At 40.3% G+C, this 21,463-nt stretch overlaps 1 protein-coding gene across 6 annotated transcripts in view; it reads right to left on the bottom strand.

The window, feature by feature from the left end:
• Positions 1 to 21,463, bottom strand: part of AFH14 (Formin Homology 14) — an 89,675-nt gene that overhangs the window by 4,263 nt on the left and 63,949 nt on the right. For all 6 annotated transcript variants that reach the window (XR_016113236.1, XR_016113237.1, XR_016113238.1 and 3 more), the window contains 2 exons: positions 15,335 to 15,403; positions 15,188 to 15,254 (listed from right to left, as the gene is read on the bottom strand). Coding sequence is in view for 2 of the 6 variants with exons in the window: in XM_088986070.1 (XP_088842196.1) it covers positions 15,188 to 15,254; positions 15,335 to 15,403 (136 nt within the window). In the remaining 4 variants the exon portion in view is untranslated. The remainder of the gene's footprint in view (positions 1 to 15,187; positions 15,255 to 15,334; positions 15,404 to 21,463) is intronic.

Genomic DNA, 21,463 nt, shown 5'->3' with positions numbered 1-21,463 from the left:
TGGGTTAAAAATACTTTCTTTCACACTACATATTGCCTCCTAATGCAAAGCAAATGAGGACATTTTACTTGCTAATCCCTTGCTATTTTATATCTAATATGCAGAATTTCTTTCTCTCAAAGTATGGTGGTAGCAGGTCAATCCTATAGATTTAAGGAGTTTATTCTTTAACTCACACTTCTCCCCTCCTAAGAATTGAGATAAAAAGTTGCTGTACTATGATGCGTATGGGAAGAGAGAAATGCTCACCTATTTAGCAACAAGGAGAGGTCTATTGAGAAAACAATTTATAATATATATCTATCAAAATTGTTCATTGGGTGAAGACATTGGAGATTTTATTACCCTTCACAACAGATGATATTATCAGGAACTGGAAATAGATGGTTGATTCCTCATCTTTCAAAACAGTCCCCAGAACTAGACAAATTCCTCCTAAGAAAAGCTATGTAAAGCTAAATTTTGATGGCAATAGCCTAAGAAAACCAGATCTGGGGGGCATTGGAGGGGTTTCTAGAAATGAGGAAGGAAACATCATTGCTATGTTCTTGGGACCTATAGGGGTTAGAGACTCAACTAAGGCAGAAAAAAAGTGTTATTCCAGAGATTTCAATAGGAAGGAGGTTGAAAGATCAGTGCTGGAAATGAAGAGGTGCAGGTGAAGCGAACAATGGTTTAGGAACAGCAGTGACATCGTGGTTAGAACTGAGACTGATTACAAGAAGAGGGGAGACCATTAGGGATGGCAGTAAGGTAGAAGAGAGGCTGGAATTCCTAAATAGATGCTTGATAGGCAGATTTGTTCATGCAGACCCGGACATAAGAGATGGGGAGAAATGGGTGAGCCAAGAATGGAGAGATCTAAACTTTTCTTATGTTCGAAGTGTTAGATAGTGTATGCCCTTAGCTCCAATCAGATTGATGTACATTAGACATTTATTGTAAATGAATAAAAGTACATAATTGATTCATGTAATATCTAGTGTGTTTCTGTGCAATTACCCTTAAACTGGACACTTATGAGACTCGTGTTAGTTTAGAATTTTCACAGCCATTGGATAGACCTTGGGAGGTTTTTCCTGCCAAGGCTGACACTAATGTGCTGCTAAGTCGGTTGGGGTAGCTTGTCTCAGTTGCTAGGGTTAGACCCGAAGCACATGTAGTGTGTGTTTGCTTGAAACACTGAACCCAGACCATTTTCCAGTTATGCCTTGGACCTTGGAGACTGGTGGGCAAAACTAGAAAGTTACACCTAACCCCTGGACTCGATTATGGTACTGCACTGGGTGTCAGATTAGGCTGTCTTTGATATACCAATCAGTGAGATCATTTGGGGGTCAAAACCTGGGTATGTTGGGACAGTCTGAGAATTCACTCGAGTGGGTGATCATAGTGACAGGATCAGCCCCTTTGTCGGACAAAGTGAATGATCGGGGATTGCACTCTCTCTTATGGAAACCAAAACTACCGGCACTCTCCTTGATGGAAACCAAAAGGTTTTAATTCCCAGGATCCATCCGAGCAGAGAGTGCAACGCTGTACCTTGTAGCCAAGGGAGAGGTTCTCTCTTGTCGGGTAGTAAGGATTAATTGGATTAATTAGTATGGGCGAATTTGGGTATTGATATGGATTTGGATCAGCAGTAAGGATAAGAGGATAAGTCTTATCCACTTGAAGAGTCCAAATCCAAATAAAGGTTTGGATTAGGAAACTCCTAATTAGATTAGGAGATCAACTCTTTAAGATCTATATAAAAGGAGGAGGGTGAACTGCTCCAAGTTTTACACACTGCTCTCAGTTCTCCCTCTCCTTCTGCTCTTGCCACCCTAACCCTAATTGGACATCCATTCTTGAACTAATAGAGATCAATTATGATTCTAATTTTTGCAAGAAAATCAGATATAATTTCGTGCTCACCTCCCTTGCTCGACACAAGTTGTTGGATTGCAATTCTTGCGTTAGGACTGCACTGCGAACTTGCTTCATCTCAAGCTGCACCATCTTCAATGGAAGCGGGTTTTGGTACCCTCTTTGGGCGTGAACACCTACTTTGGGAGCTACACATGGCTTCCGTATCAGGTATTGCTCTCACTTTCTTTTGGTTTTAGATCTAGTCCGGTTTGAATCAAGAACAATCATTGAAAAATGTTGTTTTTCTAAAACTGAGAATACGATTCCTGGAAGGGAGATAAAAAGTTTTTGAAATTTCGCCCAACCACCCTGCATGGTTCGGCCATCCATATGATGGATCTCCCTTCCCTTCACGAAGGATAGGAGCCTCTATATTTTTGCTTAGTTTTAGGTGGAAGGAAGATGTAGAAGAAGCCTTAATGAGGGAATGGAAAAGAAAAAAAAAATGAAATCCAGAAATTTTTTTTCTAACTGTGGTCACCTGGCCTGGGAATGGATGTAGAGAAGATGAGATTGTACAGATTGATGTCTATGGGGTACCGTTGCATGCCTGGAGCACAAAGGTCTTTAGGGCCATCAAGAATGCCATGGAGAGCTTTAAAAGATTTGACTTAAGGAATCGAAGATGAGAGAACATACTGTTTGCTAGAATAAGGCTGCCAAATGAGAAGAGAAGAAAAAGGAGAAGATATGAGAAGGGCAGCAATACTTTCTCAGCCGGCCCTATTCTATTATATATAAGAGCATTACATAATGTTACATAAATAGACTAGAATGCCCCTGATTAGTGACAGGACACCTAGTAAAATAAAACACTAAATAAGATTAGGCCCAATAACGAATGACTTAAGACCCAACAAAGATAAACAAACAAATTAAGACAGCCGAACCAACACTCCCCCTCAAGCTAAGCATGGATGTCAATCTTGTTTAGCTAGCCAAGTAAGTCCAAGAATTTCACTGTAGCTAGCCCTTTAGTTAGAACATCTACAATCTGCATCTCGGAGGGAGTATAAGGAATGCAGAGTTCTCCTAAGACGATTCTTTGTCTGACAAAGTGGTGGTCTATCTCAATATGTTTCGTTCTATCATTTTGCACTGGATTATTTGCAATGTTGATGGCAGCCTTGTTGTCACAGTGCAACCTGAGAGGGCACTTGATCTTTATTCCAAGTTCACCAAGAAGGATCTTAAGCCACAGAAGTTCAGCAACACCATGAGCCATAGCTCGATATTCGGCCTCTACACTAGATCTAGCCACCACATTCTATTTTTTACTCCTCTATGTAACTAAACTTCCTCCAACAAAGGTGCAGTACCCGAAAGTAGACTTCCTATCCCCAACAGAGCCAACCCAATCTACATCACTATATCCTTCAACTTCAATTTTATTGTTTTTTCTAAACGGAATCCCTTTCCCCGAGCAAGACTTCAAATATCTGAGGATCCTTTCCACAACTTTCATGTGAGGGATTTTAGGAGTGTGCATGAACTGACTAACAACATGTACAACATAAGCAATGTCAGGGCGAGTGAGGGACAGGTAAATCAACTTCCCCACCAACTTTTGGTATCTTTCCTTATCAAGGTAGTCCTCTCCTACTGACTCCTGTAGATCATGGTTCTGTTCTATTGGAGTATCTGATGGCCTACACCCCATCATGCCTGTCTCTTATAGAAGATCAAGGATGTATTTCCATTGACATATATAGATAACCTCTTTGGATCTAGCAACTTCAATCCCAAGAAAGTATCTCGGTTGGCCCAGGTCTTTGATCTCAAATTCAGCAGCCAAGACCTCCTTTAGTCTTTTAATCTCTTCCTGATCATCCACTGTAATTACCATATCATCCACATGGACAATAAGTGTTGTAAGTTTTCCATTTCTCTTCCTTATGAACAGGGTATGATCTGCCCCACTTTGAATGTAACCCCCTTTCTTCATGGCCCCACATAGCTTCTTAAACCAAGCACGAGAGGACTGCTTAAGACCGTATAAAGCTTTTCTCAGTCTACATACCTTCTTGCCAAACCCATAACCTGGTGGAGGATCCATGAATACCTCTTCATGTAGGTCGGCATTTAAGAAAGCATTCTTCACGTCCAACTAATGTAGCTCCCATGAGAAATTTGCAGCTAATGATAATAAAACTCAGATTGTGTTGAGTTTTGCTACTGGAGCAAAGCTTTCTTTGTAGTCAATCCCTTCTTTTTGAGTAAACCCTTTTGCTACCAGTCTAGCCTTGTACCTTTCAATGGACCCGTCCTCCCTATGCTTCATAGTGAACACCCACTTGCATCCAACAGTGCCTTTCCCTTCTGGTAGATCCACTAATTCCCAAGTCCCTTCTTTCATTAAGGCTTTCATTTCTTCGTCCATAGCCTCTTTCCATTTTGGGTCAAATGCTGCCTCTGAATACCTAGTAAAGACATGCACAGAAGAGAGAGCAGACACAAAAGAACAATAACGAGGAGACAAATGTGAGTAAGACACAAAATCAACAATGGGGGGTCTGATAGTACAAGAACGGGTAGATTTATGAAGGGCAATAGGAAGATCCAAGTCAGAGGAATTAATAGAGTTACCTTGAGTTTCTGAGACAGGTTGATCCGAGTCCAATTGGTTGCTGTCATGAGTTAGAGGACCCTTCTACCTTCTGTTGTAGGTGATTCTGATATCTCTTTGTTGCCTGTTGGAGTCTTCAGTAACATTTGCAACATCACTAGTAGTAGCTAGAACAATGGGATTCTCACTAGATTCACCCGGAATACCACAACTAGGTGGATCAGGAGGAGAAGATGAAAGGTCCGAGGTAGAGAGAGGCACAAAGGAGGGAACAAAAGAATCCTCTTCCATCCCACTAGTCTCCCCCTAAAGAGGATTCTGGGAAGAATGAAAATAGGATTGAGACTCAAAGAATACCACATCCTTTGTGACATATTTTTTCTTGGTGACTGGATCATAACACTTGTACCCCTTCTGAGTAGGGGAGTACCCCAAAAAGATTCCCTTCGTAGCCCTAGGATCCAATTTGGTCTTCTTCGGATCCTTGACATGTACAAGGCATACACAACCAAAGACTCTTGGTGGAAGAGAAAAGTCAGGAAGGTGAGGGCAAAGAACAGAGAAAGGAGTTTTCATCTCCAATACCTTGGATGGCATTCGATTTATCAGATATGATGTAGTAAGGATTGCTTGAGACCAATAGTTTTTTGGAACTTTGTGCTGAAATAGTAAGGCTCGAACAGTCTCCAATAGGTGTCTATTCTTGCACTCAACAACCCCATTCTGTTGGGGAGTACTAGCACAAGATGACTGATGAATCATTCCAGCATCCTTCATAAACATATTCAAGGACCTTTCAAAATATTCAGCAACATTATCTGACTTGAATTGTTTGATTTTCTTGCCAAATTGTGTTTCAATCATTTTGCAAAATGTCATGGTTACCCGCGACACTTCATCTCGTGCTTTTAATAAGTAGATCCATGTGCATCAAGAATAGTGATCAATAAAACTGATAAAGTATCGAAAGACATCAACAGAAATAATGGGAGAAGGGCCCCAAACATCAGTGGACTAAGTCAAAAGAAGCTTGAATTTCATTACTAGAAGTTGAATAAACAGTTCTACATTGCTTTGATAGTTGACAGGCTTCACAAACTAACTCTTGACTTGAAACACCTTTGAATAATTCTGGAAACAACACTTCCAATGATGAAAACGGTAAATGACCTAACCTAGCATGCCACAGATGTGAACTAGCTATTGACTCCACATTGGACCGACTACTAGTAGCAGATGTTTGTAAGGCCGAACTGATGTTTGCATCAAGTTAGTAGAAACCTCCACACTCATGACTGCTCCCTATCGTTCTCTTCGTCAATCTGTCCTGACAGACACAATGAGTAGGAAAAAAGGTTATGCTACAATTCAAATTTTTGGTAAGCTTTGAAACAGATAAGAGATTTGAAGAAAGATTGGGAACATGCAAGACAGATTTGAGTGAGAGGTCCTTGCTTAGGTCAACCACTCATTTCCCAAAGATGGGAGAGAGAGAGCCATCAGCAACCCTCATCTTATCTTGGTAAGACATTAAATGATAGGAAGAAAATAGAGAAGACATGTGTGTCATGTAGTCAGTTGCACCAGAATCAATAATCCAAGAGGCATCATTAATAGTACTAATTGCACTAAAGGCAGAGACAATACCTGATTTGGCAAGGGAGGTGGAAGCAAGAGAATTGGTCCTTAGACGGGCTAGGGCCCGACTAAGTACCTCTACCTCATTAGCAGTAAAACCCAAGGACCTGGTTCCAGGGGAATTAGTAGTCTATCCCATGGAAGAGGAAGTAACTATGGATGAGTGTTTTGAACCATCATCACTATGATTCGCAGCCAGATTCCCACTTGCAGGTTGACCCTTCTAATGCTTCTTATCCTTCCTCAATGCAGTTGGCTTCAGATGCGGATAGAGAACCCAACAGGTCTCTTTCACATGCCTTTCTCCTCCACAGTGGGTGCACTTCAGATGTCTCTTGTCCGAGTACCTGTTCCCCTTTTGATTTGTAGAGATTAGGGCCGAATGTTCCACAGACTGTTCAGCTAGTTTAGTTTGAGTATCAACCTGCATCTCTTTTCTTCTCACCTCTTCATTCCTCACAAGGTAGTACACATGATGTAAGTCTGGCATTTCATCCCTTCCTAGCATTTGGGACCTTATGCTCTCATATATTGGATCTAGGCCAGCCAAAAACTTAAATGCTCTACCCTCTTCAACCTGTTTGTCATGCTTTTCCTTGTCCCTGGCATTCTCCCAATCAATAATAAGGTGATGATCTAGCTCTTCCCATAGTCCTTCTAGTGTAGCAAAATATGTTGCCACTCATATCTCCTTGCCTCAAGGCAGCAATGTCTTTATTCAGTCTGTAAATTCTGGCATTATTTTTTTTCTGCCCATAGGTTTTAGACACTTTTTCCCATATCTTCGCAGTCGTGGAGAAATGTTGAACGGTCCTAGCAACTCTTGGAGTCATTGAAGCAAGTAGCCAGGACATAACCGTAGCATTCTCCTTGCGCCAAGCTGCATATTCAGCACTCCCCACTTCGGGTTCCTTCTTCTGCCCGTCCAAGTAACCAGTGAGTTCCCGGGATGTGATGAAGAGCATGGCTGAAACAGACCATTCTCTGAAGTTGTACTCATCCAACAACACATTTGTGATCTGTAGGTTGTGCAGATTTGGATTCTCCAAATTAGGAGACCTCCCACAAGCCCTAACATCTCTAGAAGACACTTCCCCAGATATGGAAGACATCTTCCTACTTGTAAATGTCAAGACTGTAAACACAATATATAGAGAACTGTTTCAAACTTACAGAACTTTCTGCACTGAAACTCAGTCCTGAGAACCCGTCACAGAGCTGAAACACCGAGTACTACACTGCTGCACTGTGCCCTAATTACTGCTGTCGCAGCCTGCAACTTGCTGTGTTGGCTTCTACTGTGTGCTAATCACTGCTATCGCAGGCTATAACCTCACCCACAGACAGTTCTAGGACTGTTGAGATCAGTCCTCCCTCCTAGATCTATTCTACACAGATCCCTCTTAGTCGAATGGCTACAGTCTGCTGTACTGTGCTTATTAGGGCATCAGCTTCTGGGTCTAACTCCCCTTGGGCCCTACAACCAAGGGAAACCCTAGATGTAGGTTCTGCTGTGTTCTACGACCAACCCTAGGGTTTCTTTGCAGCAACCAAGATAGAAAAGAAGAAGAGAGAGTTAGATGCGAGTAGAAGAAGAAGCGGCTGCTGTAACCAGGCGAAAGATTAGAGCTCTGATACCATGTTTGCTGGAATAAGGCTGCCGAATGAGAAGAGAAGGAGGATAAGATATGAGAAGGGCGGCAATACCTTCTCAGCCGGCCCTATTCTATTATATATAAGAGCATTATATAATGTTACATAAATAGACAAGAATGCCCCTGATTAGTGATGGGACACCTAGTCAAATAAAACACTAAATAAGATTAGGCCCAATAACTAATGACTTAAGACCCAACAAAGATAAACAAACAAATTAAGACAGCCGAACCAACACATACAGTTCGCACGAATCTTAGTAGAGACTAAACATGTGAAGTCAATTCCAGTGCATTTGGATTTATTCTTTCTTGAAGATGTTTTAAAACTTTGGATTGTGGTAGAAAGTGAGGATTCCTTGTTTTGTTGGAAAGGCCAGAAAGCGGCATGAGAAGCCTCTAGAGCAGATAACCTGAAGAAACATGGGACTCGGCCTAATGTAGGAGAGTTGCAGAGATGTTGGTCAAGTGGTCAGTTTGATCCAGTAGTGGCCCAAGGGAAAGAAATAAAGGTTTTTTGCTGACTGATTCTGGTTCTAAGGATTACTTAAGGAAGAGACCTTATTGAACAAGACCTTTAACAGAAGACGAAAAAAAACGTAGGAAGGTGATGACTCTTTTGATGAAGATGAGAAGTTAAGTGAGGCAACTGAGGAGGAAGTTTATTTGGATGAAACACTACATTAATAAGATTTTTTATTTAAACAACATGGTTGATTGTGAGATGGTTGTGGTTTTTGGTTGTTTTCGAGATTAGATATAGTTGGGGTCTTGATGCGGTTCTTGTCTTTATTGGGCTGAACTTTGAACTTTTGTCTTTAGGCTGGCTTTTGGGATCTTTTGCTGTTGTGCGGTTTTTATTTTGTGGTGCTTATGTGGGTTCTGGTTTTTGCTGTTTTTTGGAGGCTAGGTTGCCCTGAGGTGCTTGTGTTGAGTCTTGAAGTTCAGTTTTTTTTCCCTCTTCTCTCGTTCTTTTAATAAACTTTGTTTTATTACCAAAAAAAGGAAGAACACACAAGTTCAGGTATGTCAATATAATGAATCAACCAACACCCCCAAAGAGTCTTTTATATATTAAAGATATGTACCAAGCTTAAAAGTATTGATACAATATACTCTGTATTGGGCATACCATATCATATCATTCGGTATCCAATACACTTGTTTACAAGTGTTTTCAAGAACCCATTTTTTTTAATGATTAAATAATATAAAATCATGTAAAAATGAAATTTGAAAAAAAACTAAAAAAAATAAAACGAATGGCCAAAATAGTATAGATACACCCCTGCTAATACATTGGCTGTATCGATACTTTAAACCATGATATGTACAATTACAAAGAAAAGAAATAAAAGAACATGTACAATAATAGTACAATACATCAACTCTCCACACTCCCCCTCAAACCGATGCAACTTACAAGAAAGGGATGTATGGATCTCGTCATAGCATTAGTGAAAATATCAGCAATCTGCATATTTGAGGCCACGTGTGGAAGAGAAATTGACCTAGTAAAAAACAAGTCTCTGATAAAGTGACAATCCACCTCAATATTATTAGTCCTCTTGTGGAAAGCTGGACTAGAACCAATCTTGATGGTACTGGTAATATCAACATAAAGAGTAGTAGGAGTAAGAAGATGAACACCGAGCCCTACAAAGAGAGATTGTAGCTAGGCAATCTCACTACAAATAGATGACATAGCCCTATACTGCACTTCTATAGATGACTTGGAGACTAGTTGTTTCTTGTACTTCTAAGAGATGAGGGAATCACCCATAATGACACATCACCCTGTAATAGAGGATGTTGGGGCAACTTGCCCAATCTGCATCAGCATAAGCCTTTAATTGGATAGGAGCGGAGGAAAAAAGGAATAGTCCTTGATAATGTGCCACGAACATAATGAATAATGCAACAGAAAGCAATCATATGAGGTTGACGAGGGGCAAAGACAAACTAACTAATAACTTAAACCACATGAGAGATGTCAGGATGGGTCATAGTAAGATAAGAGACCACACAAGTTGTTGATATAGGGTGGCATCAGGAACTTGTGTAGGCACCATGAAGAAAGGCATGAGAGATGTTGGGGCTTGTGTAGGCACCACACAAGTTGCTGATATAGGGTGGCATCATGTCAAACCGCATGAGAGATGTTGGGGCTTAATGACTTAACCACAAACAAGGGAAGGATCACAACAATACCTAGGAGGAGGTTTCATATACACTCTCCCCTTTAGCTAACCATGAAGAAAGGCATTGTTCATGTCCAACTGACAAATAGACCAAGAATGCACAAGTCAAGGCCAAGAGAACATGGGTTATAGTAATTTTGGCAACTGGGGCAAATGCTTGTTCATAGTCAATACATACTCTTGAGAACAATTAGACTTCAACTTGATAATATAAACCTAATGACTCCGAATAAGAGAAGCATCTGAGGGTGTAGGCACCAAACAATAAGTGCCATTCTCATGTAGAGCATGAATTTCTGCATCCATGGCCCCTTTCTAGTGAGGATTGCTAATGGCCTGTTGGTATGAACAAAGAATATCTATAGGAAAAACAACAGAGGAGTTATGGTTCGAAGGAACGACAAAGAGGAATAGGAGTAGAAATAGGATTTGAAGGAGGGATATCACTTACAATGGTGGGAGTATGGTCTGAACTGAGAAAGTCCTTCATGGCAAATGGAGGAATACCTTGTGAATCAAAGTTCTACAAAACAGAAATAGATGTTGCAAACAATCTAGCAACTTCGATGAAGAATGAATTATGCTCAAGAAAAACAACATTACATGAAACACGAATATGACGAATAGACGAATAATGCAAAGAAAAGCTTTATGGTTAGGACTGTACTCCATAAAGGAAAACATAGCAAACTGTGTAGACAACTTATAACGTTCATGGCAAATGGAGGAATACCTTGTGAATCAAAGTTCTACAAAACAGAAATAGATGGTCCAAACAATCTAGCAACTTCGATGAAGAATGAATTATGCTCAAAAAAAACAACATTACATGAAACATGAATATGACGAATAGACGAATAATGCAAAGAAAAGCTTTATGGTTAGGACTGTACTCCATAAAGGAAAACATAGCAAACTGTATAGACAATTTATAACGTTCATACAAAGGAAGATGGACAAAGTATAGACACCCAAAAACATAAAGAGTAGGTAAATCTATAGGACAACCAAACAACTTTTGAAAGGGAAACATATTAGAAAGAACAGGGGAAGGAATATAGCTAATCAAAGACACTATTGTACTAGCTGCCTCTACCCAAAAAGAAGATGGAGCATGAGACTCCTATAATAATGTCCTCACAAGTCACAACACTAAGGCTATGCCCATTACCTCGACCACATTGTCCTCCTCTTGAATCTGAATAAAGAATACACACATGTGACTGAAACCGAACTCATACCATAGCATGGAATAGTCAAAATGTTGGGAACACCTTTGACTTGTGCCAAAGAAAGTATATCCACGTACACCTGGTATAGTCATTAATGAATGATGCAAAGTATTTGTATCCAAGCCAAAAAGTAACAAATACAGTCTAGACACCACTATGTATAAGCTCAAAGGGAGAGATAGCATATGCAAATATGCAAGGAAATGGTAAAGTATTACTTTTACTTTCTTTTGATAAATAGTATGACTCTTACTTAAACAACAAGGAACATATGTGATACAGACACGTTTATTGGGAAGAAATATTGCCGCTGGCAGCAGCAGTGATTTGGTGTTCTCATCGGATTCTAGCTAGTACAGTCCATCTTATCTTATCTATTTTCAGTCCATCTTATCTTATCTGTCTTCAGTAAGGATTAGTAGAAAGTCTGATCTATCTTAGGGAGTCTTATCTATCTTAAGTAGCGAGTCTTATCTATCTTATCTATAAGTGGTATAGATTAGCAAGGAGTCTTCCTACAAGGACTCTTATCTCTTGTAATCTCCTATTTAAGGAGCTGAGAATATTGAATAAAATCATCGAAAATTTCAGTCCAAGAAGAGAGCAAAGGAGAGTTGGTGATCTCTTGAACAAATCACCTTTAGGGCGGCAAGATAGGTTCTTCAAGAAAAAAGAGGAACAAGGGAAAACAGGAGGTTTTCCCCGTGGACCGACCCGTGACAAGATCCTACTTGCGGGCCCTTAACAATTTGGTATCAGAGCCAAACGTCATGGGCGATCTGGAGCAGTTGACGTCCAAGGTCCACGAACTAGAGCACAGGCTCGTGGAGAACAACACAGAGGTACGCGAAATCAAGGACAATGTCCGAGAGTTACGGTGCTTGATGGAGTTGTATTTCTCTAACAAGGAAAGGAATCCAGAAGGGGCTGCAACCACAAACAGCCGCCGACCAGACTTGACGGAGTCGTCCAGCGAACAGCAAGTCGTCGCCCCAGTAGCTGCGGTCGTTCCCAAGTACAGCAGACTGGAGTTCCCTTCTTACAACGGCACCGAACAGCAAGTCATTGCCCCGGTAGCCGCGGTCGTTCCCAAGTATAGCAGACTGGAGTTCCCTTCTTACAACGGCACCGAAGACCCTTTGAGGTGGCTTTACCGATGTGAGCAGTTCTTTCGCAACTAGCGGACGGAGGACAAAGACAAGGTTAGCTTAGCTGCATTCCACTTGATGGAAGAGGCGCAACTCTGGTTCTATCGATTGGAACAGGAGGAACCCGGGCTCAGTTGGACCCAATTCAAATCCTACTGCCTCCTCAGGTTTGGGCCCCCATTGATGAGCAACCCGTTAGGTGAACTGATCAACCTCAAACAGACGGAAACGGTGGCTGAATACCAACGCCAATTCTAGACTATCCTTGCCAGAGCAGCTTCGGTGCGACCAGACCAGCAGGTAGACATGTTCACCGCAGGGTTAGCAAAACCCTTGAGGGTGGATGTGGAGATACAACACCCGCCCAACCTAGTTATAGCCATGAATCTAGCTCGCGCCTTCGAACGCAAGCTGCAGCTCAGCCGCGGAACCTTCGGTATGGGGCGGCCGCCGACATCATGGGCACCCCGAAAACACCCAGAATGGCCCCTTCTTCTGCAACTAGCCGAGAACAGAAGGGGTTAGAATAGATTACATTTGTAACAAGCTGGGACTATATGATATATACTCTCCAGCTTGAGGGGGAGTGTTAGAATGCTCGAGTCAGGGGTATTTTGGTCATTCTGGTTTATCTTCTTGAAAGTGAAAGGTCTATTGTATCTGAGTTTAAGTTATGTGTCCCATCTTATATGAGGGACAAAATTGTCTTTCTTGTAACTCTGAGTTTTATGAATAAAATTCAAGTGGGTCGGCTAGGAGAGTGATTTTTCACATTCTCTCTTCTAGTCTGGCCGAACACTTACATCTCTACTTTGACCTAGAATCAACTAGGGTTTATTCACATTTACAATAGGGCATACGTTCTTCTTTTTACAATGAGATGTAATATGGCTAGAACCCTTATATTCATAGTATAGAGTCTTAGAGAAGTCCTTGAAAGATGATTCTTACTCCCATGAGCTATAAACATGTTATTAGCCCTAGATTCCATCATCTTTCTATCAAATCTAGCTGCAATAAGGAGTCTAGTCTCCTCCCTCAATAATTTTCCCAACACAGAATCTCAAGTCTGTAAGAGTACCTCTGCTCAAAATATTAAGGGCAGCCCAGTGCACAAGGCTCCCACCAATGCGGGGCCTGAGGAGGAACAGATGTATGCAGCCATACCCCTGCACATATAGAAGCTGTTTCCAAGATTTGAACCATGTTCACCCTCTCATATTCATGTCTAAGCCTCATTAGAAATTGATTCACCTTTCTCTTTTCAGAATGTTTTTAATATACTTACACGTTTAGATGAATCAGAAGGATCAATATGGATTGACTCATATTCAACCCATAGATCAAGAAAACATACATGATGCTGCTGTGTCTTCAATACTTCCTAGACATATTCGGTTGATGATAAACCATCTACAAATAAGAATACGTCTCATTTGTGCTCTTCATCCACTCTCAGGTACAACAATATTAGACTCTATTGAGCTAAGAATCTAGTTTTCATTGCTGAAATTCCTTCACATCAGACTCATAAAAAATGCCTTCACATCAGTCTCAGCTGGTTAGTAAACGTTCCATTCAGATATCCTTCCAAACCTTTTCCTTCAACATAGAATTCAAAATGAAACTTCCACACCCCAAAACCAAGGTTCCAGTGTTGGCAGTCCAAAGAAGATAAGTTCTAGGGCTGTCAAACAAGAAAATGGATCAAAAACACTTCAAAACCAATCTGAAATTTGAACAGTCAAAGAAGATGATAGAGGGCTCTAGGGCAACACCAGATCTAAGAGCCAAGGTTGATTGGATCAACCGATCGAGCAAAAATGAGAGAACACCAACCTGTTAAGTGCCTTTTCCAGGAAAACAGTAACTTCTTGGGGTGATCAAAACATACTTCAGAAAGACGTCAAACCTGTGATTGAAAATAGTTCAAACACTCATCGAACAACCCTTCCAGATCCCTGGATTCAAACTGAAGTAACCTGCTCTTATACCATCATGGTATAATGATGTTCAATTACTAGCAGTTCGAATAGGAAGAACACACACAAGTTCAGGGGTGTCAATAGAATGATCAACATCCACCCCCTAAGAGTCCTCTATTAAAGATATGTTCAATTTCAAGAAAGCCTTTACAAGGCTGAAAGAAAAGAAATAAAATAATATGTAGTATATAACAAGGACTATAATAGTACAGTACATTAAAACTCTGCACAACAAGAAAGGTGAAGACTTTAAATTTCAGAAGACTGGTTATTGTACAGGATTCAAAAGTTGTAACTGGATGGAATTTCTGAGATCTCATGGAAATATAGATACTGAAAAAAAAACATTCTAGAGGACCTCAGAGCAATTGTAACTTGGATTCCACAGTTTGTAAATGGGTTGGAAAAACAAGAAGCTATGAGTGACAGTATGTTTTGAGGCCATGTAAAAGATTATGTTTTCTGTATGCAGGAGGGTGTTAGTCAAGGCTAACCACCTCCTTGGGGTGCAAGATTGCTATTCTCCTTTTAACAGCATTAATAAATTTTTTAGTTAACCATCACTAAAAAAATACCAAATTCAATCTAAAAGCAACAGGTAAGAAAAAACTTGAATCTGAATATTGAGGAATTAATTTGGGATCTATGCATATCTGATTCAATCTGACCACTTGCAGCCCTACAGTAGTGTTACCCAACCATCAGTAATTCTTGCAAATGGAACACATTGAGCATTTAAATGAAAGAATGTCCACAAAGTACAAACTAAGATGCAAAAAATATCTATTTGAAGTGGTGAAGTGAATTCACTTGAGTGTGTCTGTACGTGTGTGTACATATATACAACAAACCTTGCTCAAAGGGACACCGAGCTGGATCTTCCCCAAAATATTGAGATAAGGAATCGGCATTCCTTCCCTACAAGATAATACAATCAAATAAAAATTAATAATTGACCAAATTTTCATAATGTGAAGCAACTCAGTTTATGGACTCACCACTTCAGAATACAAGGATATAAGTGACCTCACTTCAGCTTCAGCAGTATCAAGAAAATTCTTTAAAGCCTGAAAAGAAGTTTTGGATGTTTTCACTCTGAAAGGTCCTATATGCTAAAAAAGTAAGTAAAAGCAAAGATAACTACATGACAAAACAGGGCTACAATAAAATAAATAAATTTATGGACCAGAACAATGAAGACCTGAACAGGGCTACAATAATGAGTTGGCAGGGCTTCCATGATCTAACCTGAGCATAGTTGTCAAGGCGACACCTAGGCGGCAAGGCGCCCCTGGAGGCTCGCCTTGCCTAATCGCCAAGAAGTTTTCTATAGCGTGTTATAAAAAACCTTTATGTTCTTAATTTTTTGAGGTTATAATTATAAAATAAACATTTTAAAACTAAAATATCCATTTTGTGTGCTTATATACTAATTTCTTTTTATTATTTTCTTATTTGTTAGGGTTTAATCAACACTAACATTGCTAAATGTTGTATTGAACCCTCAAAGACTTCAAAACCTGAACCAATAAGTAAGGAAGAACATAAAATGTTGTCCATTCAACACATTTTCTTCTTTTTCTTTACTAATTTTGTGTGTATATACGATTTCTTCTTTTTCTTTTCATGAATATGTTGGAATATGCTGATTGTCTATACACATGAAGTTTATACTTTTCTTATGAAAATTATGGATATTTATTAAGGAAATATGATTATGGAACCTAGGGAACTACCCTAAGATACATGTTTTTACTTAAAAAAAAATCCATCGCCTAGTCGACTAGGCAACAAGGCGCCCCCCTTGTCACCTAGCCTCACCTTGGCAGTTGGCGCCTTGAAAACTATGAATCTGAGCTAAAGTTTAGGCATGCAAGCTACCAGAAATCTATTTAAACTTCCTTAGCTGATTCTGCCTAAGTTGAGGAAGTGCCAAATTGCATCATAGCTTGGCTTATTTGGATTGTTGAATATATAGTGTGTGTTCCCTATAAATATAGAATACCTGTATATAATTAATGTATTATATACAATAAATGAAAAACTTATATTCTTGTTTTTGTCTCATTTAGTAAATATGGCATTCTTGAGTTATGGGTTCCACATTTGAACCAGAATGGACCTAATGCCAATGAGCCAAGGTCAAACTTGGAAATATTTGGTGAGACAAGCATATAAACATGGTTAGCTTGACTCAATTGCAGTACTAACCCAGTAAGATGGTGGACTGAAAATACTCTTAAAATTTCGCAACCTGCACTTGGCAGCAAGCTTATGCACATTCTTTGTGATTCTAGATCATGCAAATTGAAACAAGATCAGAGAAATTCCATCCAAACAATATATACCTGAAACATTTTTGCTAATTCTTGAGGATTTTGCTGTCATTGAATCAATTTCACCTTTGATATCTTTATTTCTTATTTATTTTTGTTTATTTAGTTAGCCGGGACCACAGATTATTTATTAGAAGTTATTAGAGTAGAAGTTTTTATTTCTTTTTAAGTTGTAAGCACCAGCCACCCTATTAAGGGTATTCTTGTCTTTGTACACACCTTTTATTTTAAGTATAAAAGTTAATGAGAGGGGGGCAGCCAGATTTATTGGCTTCTCTTCTTTTCTTCATTCTCTCTTCTCTTCTCTTTTATATCTGTTTTATATTTCTGTTGATTTCTACTTGGTATCAGAGCCTAGTTAGGTCTCCTTGAAGCACATCCATGCAGCCCTAGATCAGCCGATTGCATGAGGGAACTGGAGTCTTTGTACACATCTGGATAGCCCAGTTCTTTGATTTTTTTGGTGGGGTACAGTCATCAGGAGGGTGATTTGTGTTTAGGCATCAAAATCAGGAAGAACTGGAGTGACGGGAAGAGTCCTAGTTGGGTGGGAAGCTTTATTTTGACCTGGTGAAGGGTGCTAGGTTTTTTTGGATACTTAAGGAGTTTCTATAGAGGATGGTTCAATTTCTGGCTCTTTCTGAGACTCATGGAGAGATCGATTTGGGTTTCTCTCTTTTCTCTCCTTCCACGGGAAGGGACAATTCTCTCCAGGTTGGGTTTTCAACTCCCAGAAAAGACCACATCCTTTTTTATGAATTTGATCCCTTTTCGAGTGTTTTTTATGTGCCTTTTAAATTGATAGAGTTTATATGAAGGGTTATAGTGCTAAACAAAAATCAACTAGTGACCCAGGCTTTGAGGAGGAAGTGTTGGTGACCCATTTGGATCAAGGATTATTGTCGCAGTTAAATTGGATGGTACAGACTATCTATAATGGGCACAATCAGACAAGATGGCTATTGGTGCACATGGAAAATTGGGGTATATTACTGGGGAGGAGAAGAAACCGAATACAAATCCTTCCAAGTGGGTGCAGGAAAATTACATGGTGATGTCTTGGGTGCAATTTTATGTTACCACATATTGGAAAAAAAATTTCGTAGGTCGATATTGCAAAGGAGAACTGGGCTGGAGTAACCATAGTTGTCAAGACAACTAGGCGAGTCAACTAGGCAGGTGCCTAGGCGATGGAATCTGAAAGCTTAAAATCTTAGGGTCCCTACTTCTCCAAAACTACTTTATTAGTTTTTTTACACTAACCAACATACCTGAGTAACCTATTAGCAATAAAACCATTCAAATGAGTAACTAATTATAAATTTCATATAAAACATAAAAATATCAACATAAATGCATCATTTAAATATATTAATTTCAATGCTTAATAACCTGTACCAGGACAACTAAAAAAGAAATGCAGTGAGAAAAAGAGAAAAAAGAATTTCTTAAAAAATAAGAAAATAAGTGGATGATTAGAATGTGTTTAAGGGGCAAAAACCCTGTTTCAGGCCAATAACAAGGTTGAATGCAGCGAAAAAGGAGAAAAATAAGGGGGCAAAGCCCCTGTTTCATTCCAAAATAAACATTATTAAAAAATAGTGCAAAAAATACAAGAAAATATTTAGAAAGTTGAGGTGCAGCCCTGTTTCAGAAGAATAGGAGTGCCCCAGTTTGTTACCAAAAATATTTAAAAAAAACTATGAAAATAAAAGTGTAATAGGAATCGATTAAGAGCATCTAAGCCGTGGGTTTCTCTGCCGATACAATTCATTGCTTTCTTGACGAACGTTGCCGCCGACGATGAAGAGCATCTAAGCCGTCGGTGAATCCTTACCGGAGACTGTGAACACCGGCGCCCGGCAACAAATCTCAGTGAGTTAATGAAGGAACAAGTCAAAATGGAAGGAAGACTTTTAGCAATTGGTTCAAAGACCTTTGAATTAGAATGTAGAGAAGGTAACCAAGAGGAAGAGTTTGCTTTGATTGAAAGAGGTAGGGGTGCCTGGTCTCAAGTCATACTGTAGCAGGAGGATCTTCTTTAGATTAGAACTTTTCTCCAAGAGATTGTAGGAAAGCAACAACGAACTACAGCAGATAGGAAGCCAATTTCAAAAGGAAGAGTTCTTCTATTACAGTCAAAAGAAAATAAATGGGGTGGGTTCATTTGCCTGTGTAGCTAGGAAAATTCAGAAAGATCTAGAAGCGTTTGTATCCCTGAAGAACTATCAGTCAGCAGTTGGAGGAACTTCGTTCAGTTGTTAAATTTGTTCTGTTTCAACAGACCTTTTTATGGGACCAAAGACCTTTCATAGAACCTCTTTCCTCCCCTAGACACCAAATGTAGAATCATCAGGGCAAGAGGTTCTGCCTTCATTTCCGTCGCCCATCACGACATACCTTTCGAAAACTGGAAGTTTGCATTTGTTTGTTCCAAGCCTCATCCCTTGAGTTGGAAAGACAGAGAACTTGGTCTGTCTGCAAGTTTGCACTCCGACGTCCTGTTGGAACTTTCTCCGTTCGAAGAAGACAAAGTTGTGGGTTTCGCCCCCTCTGAAGAGTTGGTTCGGGCATGGGCGAAATAGGAACTAGTTCCAGTATATGGGGAATGGGTAAAGCTAGAAAGGTGGTGACCGGCGGTAAACGCAGCTCCAGGCTCCCTGAACTTCAACGGTTGGATAAGATTTCGAGGTCTCCCGTTCCACCTCTGGACGATGGAGACTTTCTTGCTAATAGGAGAACTGTGCGGTGGCTTGGAAAAAGTGGATCGTGACTCGCTGAATTTCCTCAATCTGAAATATGCCAGAATTAAAATTAGAAGTAGGGGGGTCCATGCTATCCCCAGGTCTATTCCTCTCATGGACAACGTCTGGTTCTACCTCTCCCTAGAGGCGGAGAAGACGAACAAGTTTCCTCCTCAAACCGAGTGGAATCGTTCCAACGGCTCTCTACCATGTGGCACCTTCCCCAACTTTGCCCAAACGCATGCTAGCGCAGACAGGAACCGTAACAGAGAAGACAAGCAGGCAGCAGGAAGCAGAGCAAACTCTCGGGCAAGAAGTTTCCATATTAAGGTTAGAGAGGAACAGGGTTTTAAAAGGAAGTCAGGAGCTAGAAAGTCTTCCCATCCCCTTATAAAGAATCATCCAAAGTTTCTTCCCAAGAACCCAACCCACCCGACCCGATAGTTAACAACTTTGAGATTTTGGGCTCCCTTCCGGAGGCCCATAGCCCTTCTGTGAAACTGGATCCTCCTCAATTAAGCCCACCAGAGACCCCCTCTTTCTCTAGACAACCAGTGCCGAAAACCCCACCTGGCTTTGGTAAGGGTAAAGGAAATGTGTACAGAGCTCCAACACCTTCAACCAACCTTGATGAATCTTCCGACTATGAAGAAGCTGATTCGAGTGATGATGACAGTCCTTATGAAATAGAAAGTGAAGATGATCCTCAAGAGAAAGCTTTTCAAAGGGCTCACAAATTATTTGCAGGGAAGGAGATATGGGGAAGTGTGGAGATTCTTGAACAAGTCCAACTGGTGAACCCGGATTATGGAAAAGCTTCAGATTCGGGTAGTCTTAATCACAGACAAGGAAGAGAATCACCACCCTGCCATTCCAATTCGTGCCATTCCAGCCGAACGTCTTCAAGGACTTCCCTCGCCCCTTCTACCATTGGTTTGAATAAATCCCAAGTTTTTGTTTTCTCTAAAGGTTCTCCTTGTTTTGTATCTATCCCTTGTCTTTCAAGTTCAAATGGAGAACTGTCCCACCCTCAGCAAGAAGCAGATTGTCAGACATCTGAGCCAAACAGCTCAGAAAGGAAGGTTTCAGAGGATCCAGCAACAGTGAATCTCATGAGGTCTCTAGGAATTGGAAGAAGAGGGGAAGTTGGAGATAAACGGGGTTTAGGGGAGAACTTTAACCTTAAAGGCAAAGGATTACAACAAAAAAGAGAAAAAAAAAGAGCTCCAAAAGAAAATTTCAAAGACTGCAATGGAGCCTAAGGGACCGGATTGTAGGAGATAACAGATTGGATAAGGGAACTTCCTTAAAAGAACACCAATGAAAGTCCTAAGCTGGGATGTTAGGGGATTGGGAGGCCAAACCAAAAGGGCTCTAGTGAAGGAAACTCTTAAAAGAGAAAATCCAGACATTATCATCCTCCAGGAGTCGAAGAAAGAGGTAGTAGACAGAAAACTTATAAAACCTATTTGAGGGATAAGGGGAAGGAAACGGGTAGTTGTTCCCGCAGCAGGAGCATCTGGTGGAATTATTATGGCTTGGAAGGAAGATGAGCTATCTGGACTGGAAATTGACAAGGGAGAGTTCTCAGCCTCAATCTTATTCACCAACACAAAAGATGGGCTAAATTGGATTCTAACAGGGGTATATGGTCCTAACTCTCCGTCAGAGAGAGAAAGATTTTGGGGGGAATTAGACTCCTTGCATGAGGATGAAGACATTCCGTGGTGTGTATCTGGAGATTTCAATGTAATCAGATTCAGCAATGAACATTCTAATGGTAGAGCTGCAACAAGAAGTATGAGAAATTTCTCTAGCTTCATTTCCAGACACAATTTATGTGACATCCCTCTCAAGAATGGTCTATTTACCTGGTCAAATAAGCAGGAAAACACTATTAGCTGCAGACTAGACAAGTTACTCTTATCTCAAGAGTCAAGGTTGGATGGAAAGATTTCCCAACCTTTCTCAAGATCTTTGTCATCGCTGTATTTCAGACAACTGGCCCATTAAGTTGACTACAGATCCAATCCTAAAAGGAAAGCCC

The sequence above is a fragment of the Nelumbo lutea genome, chromosome 4 (assembly GCF_056320005.1).
Source record: "Nelumbo lutea isolate HS-2025 chromosome 4, American lotus-T2T, whole genome shotgun sequence".
NCBI lineage: Eukaryota > Viridiplantae > Streptophyta > Magnoliopsida > Proteales > Nelumbonaceae > Nelumbo > Nelumbo lutea.
Note: the sequence above shows the minus strand (reverse complement) of the source record. Positions and strands in the feature narration are given on the sequence as shown.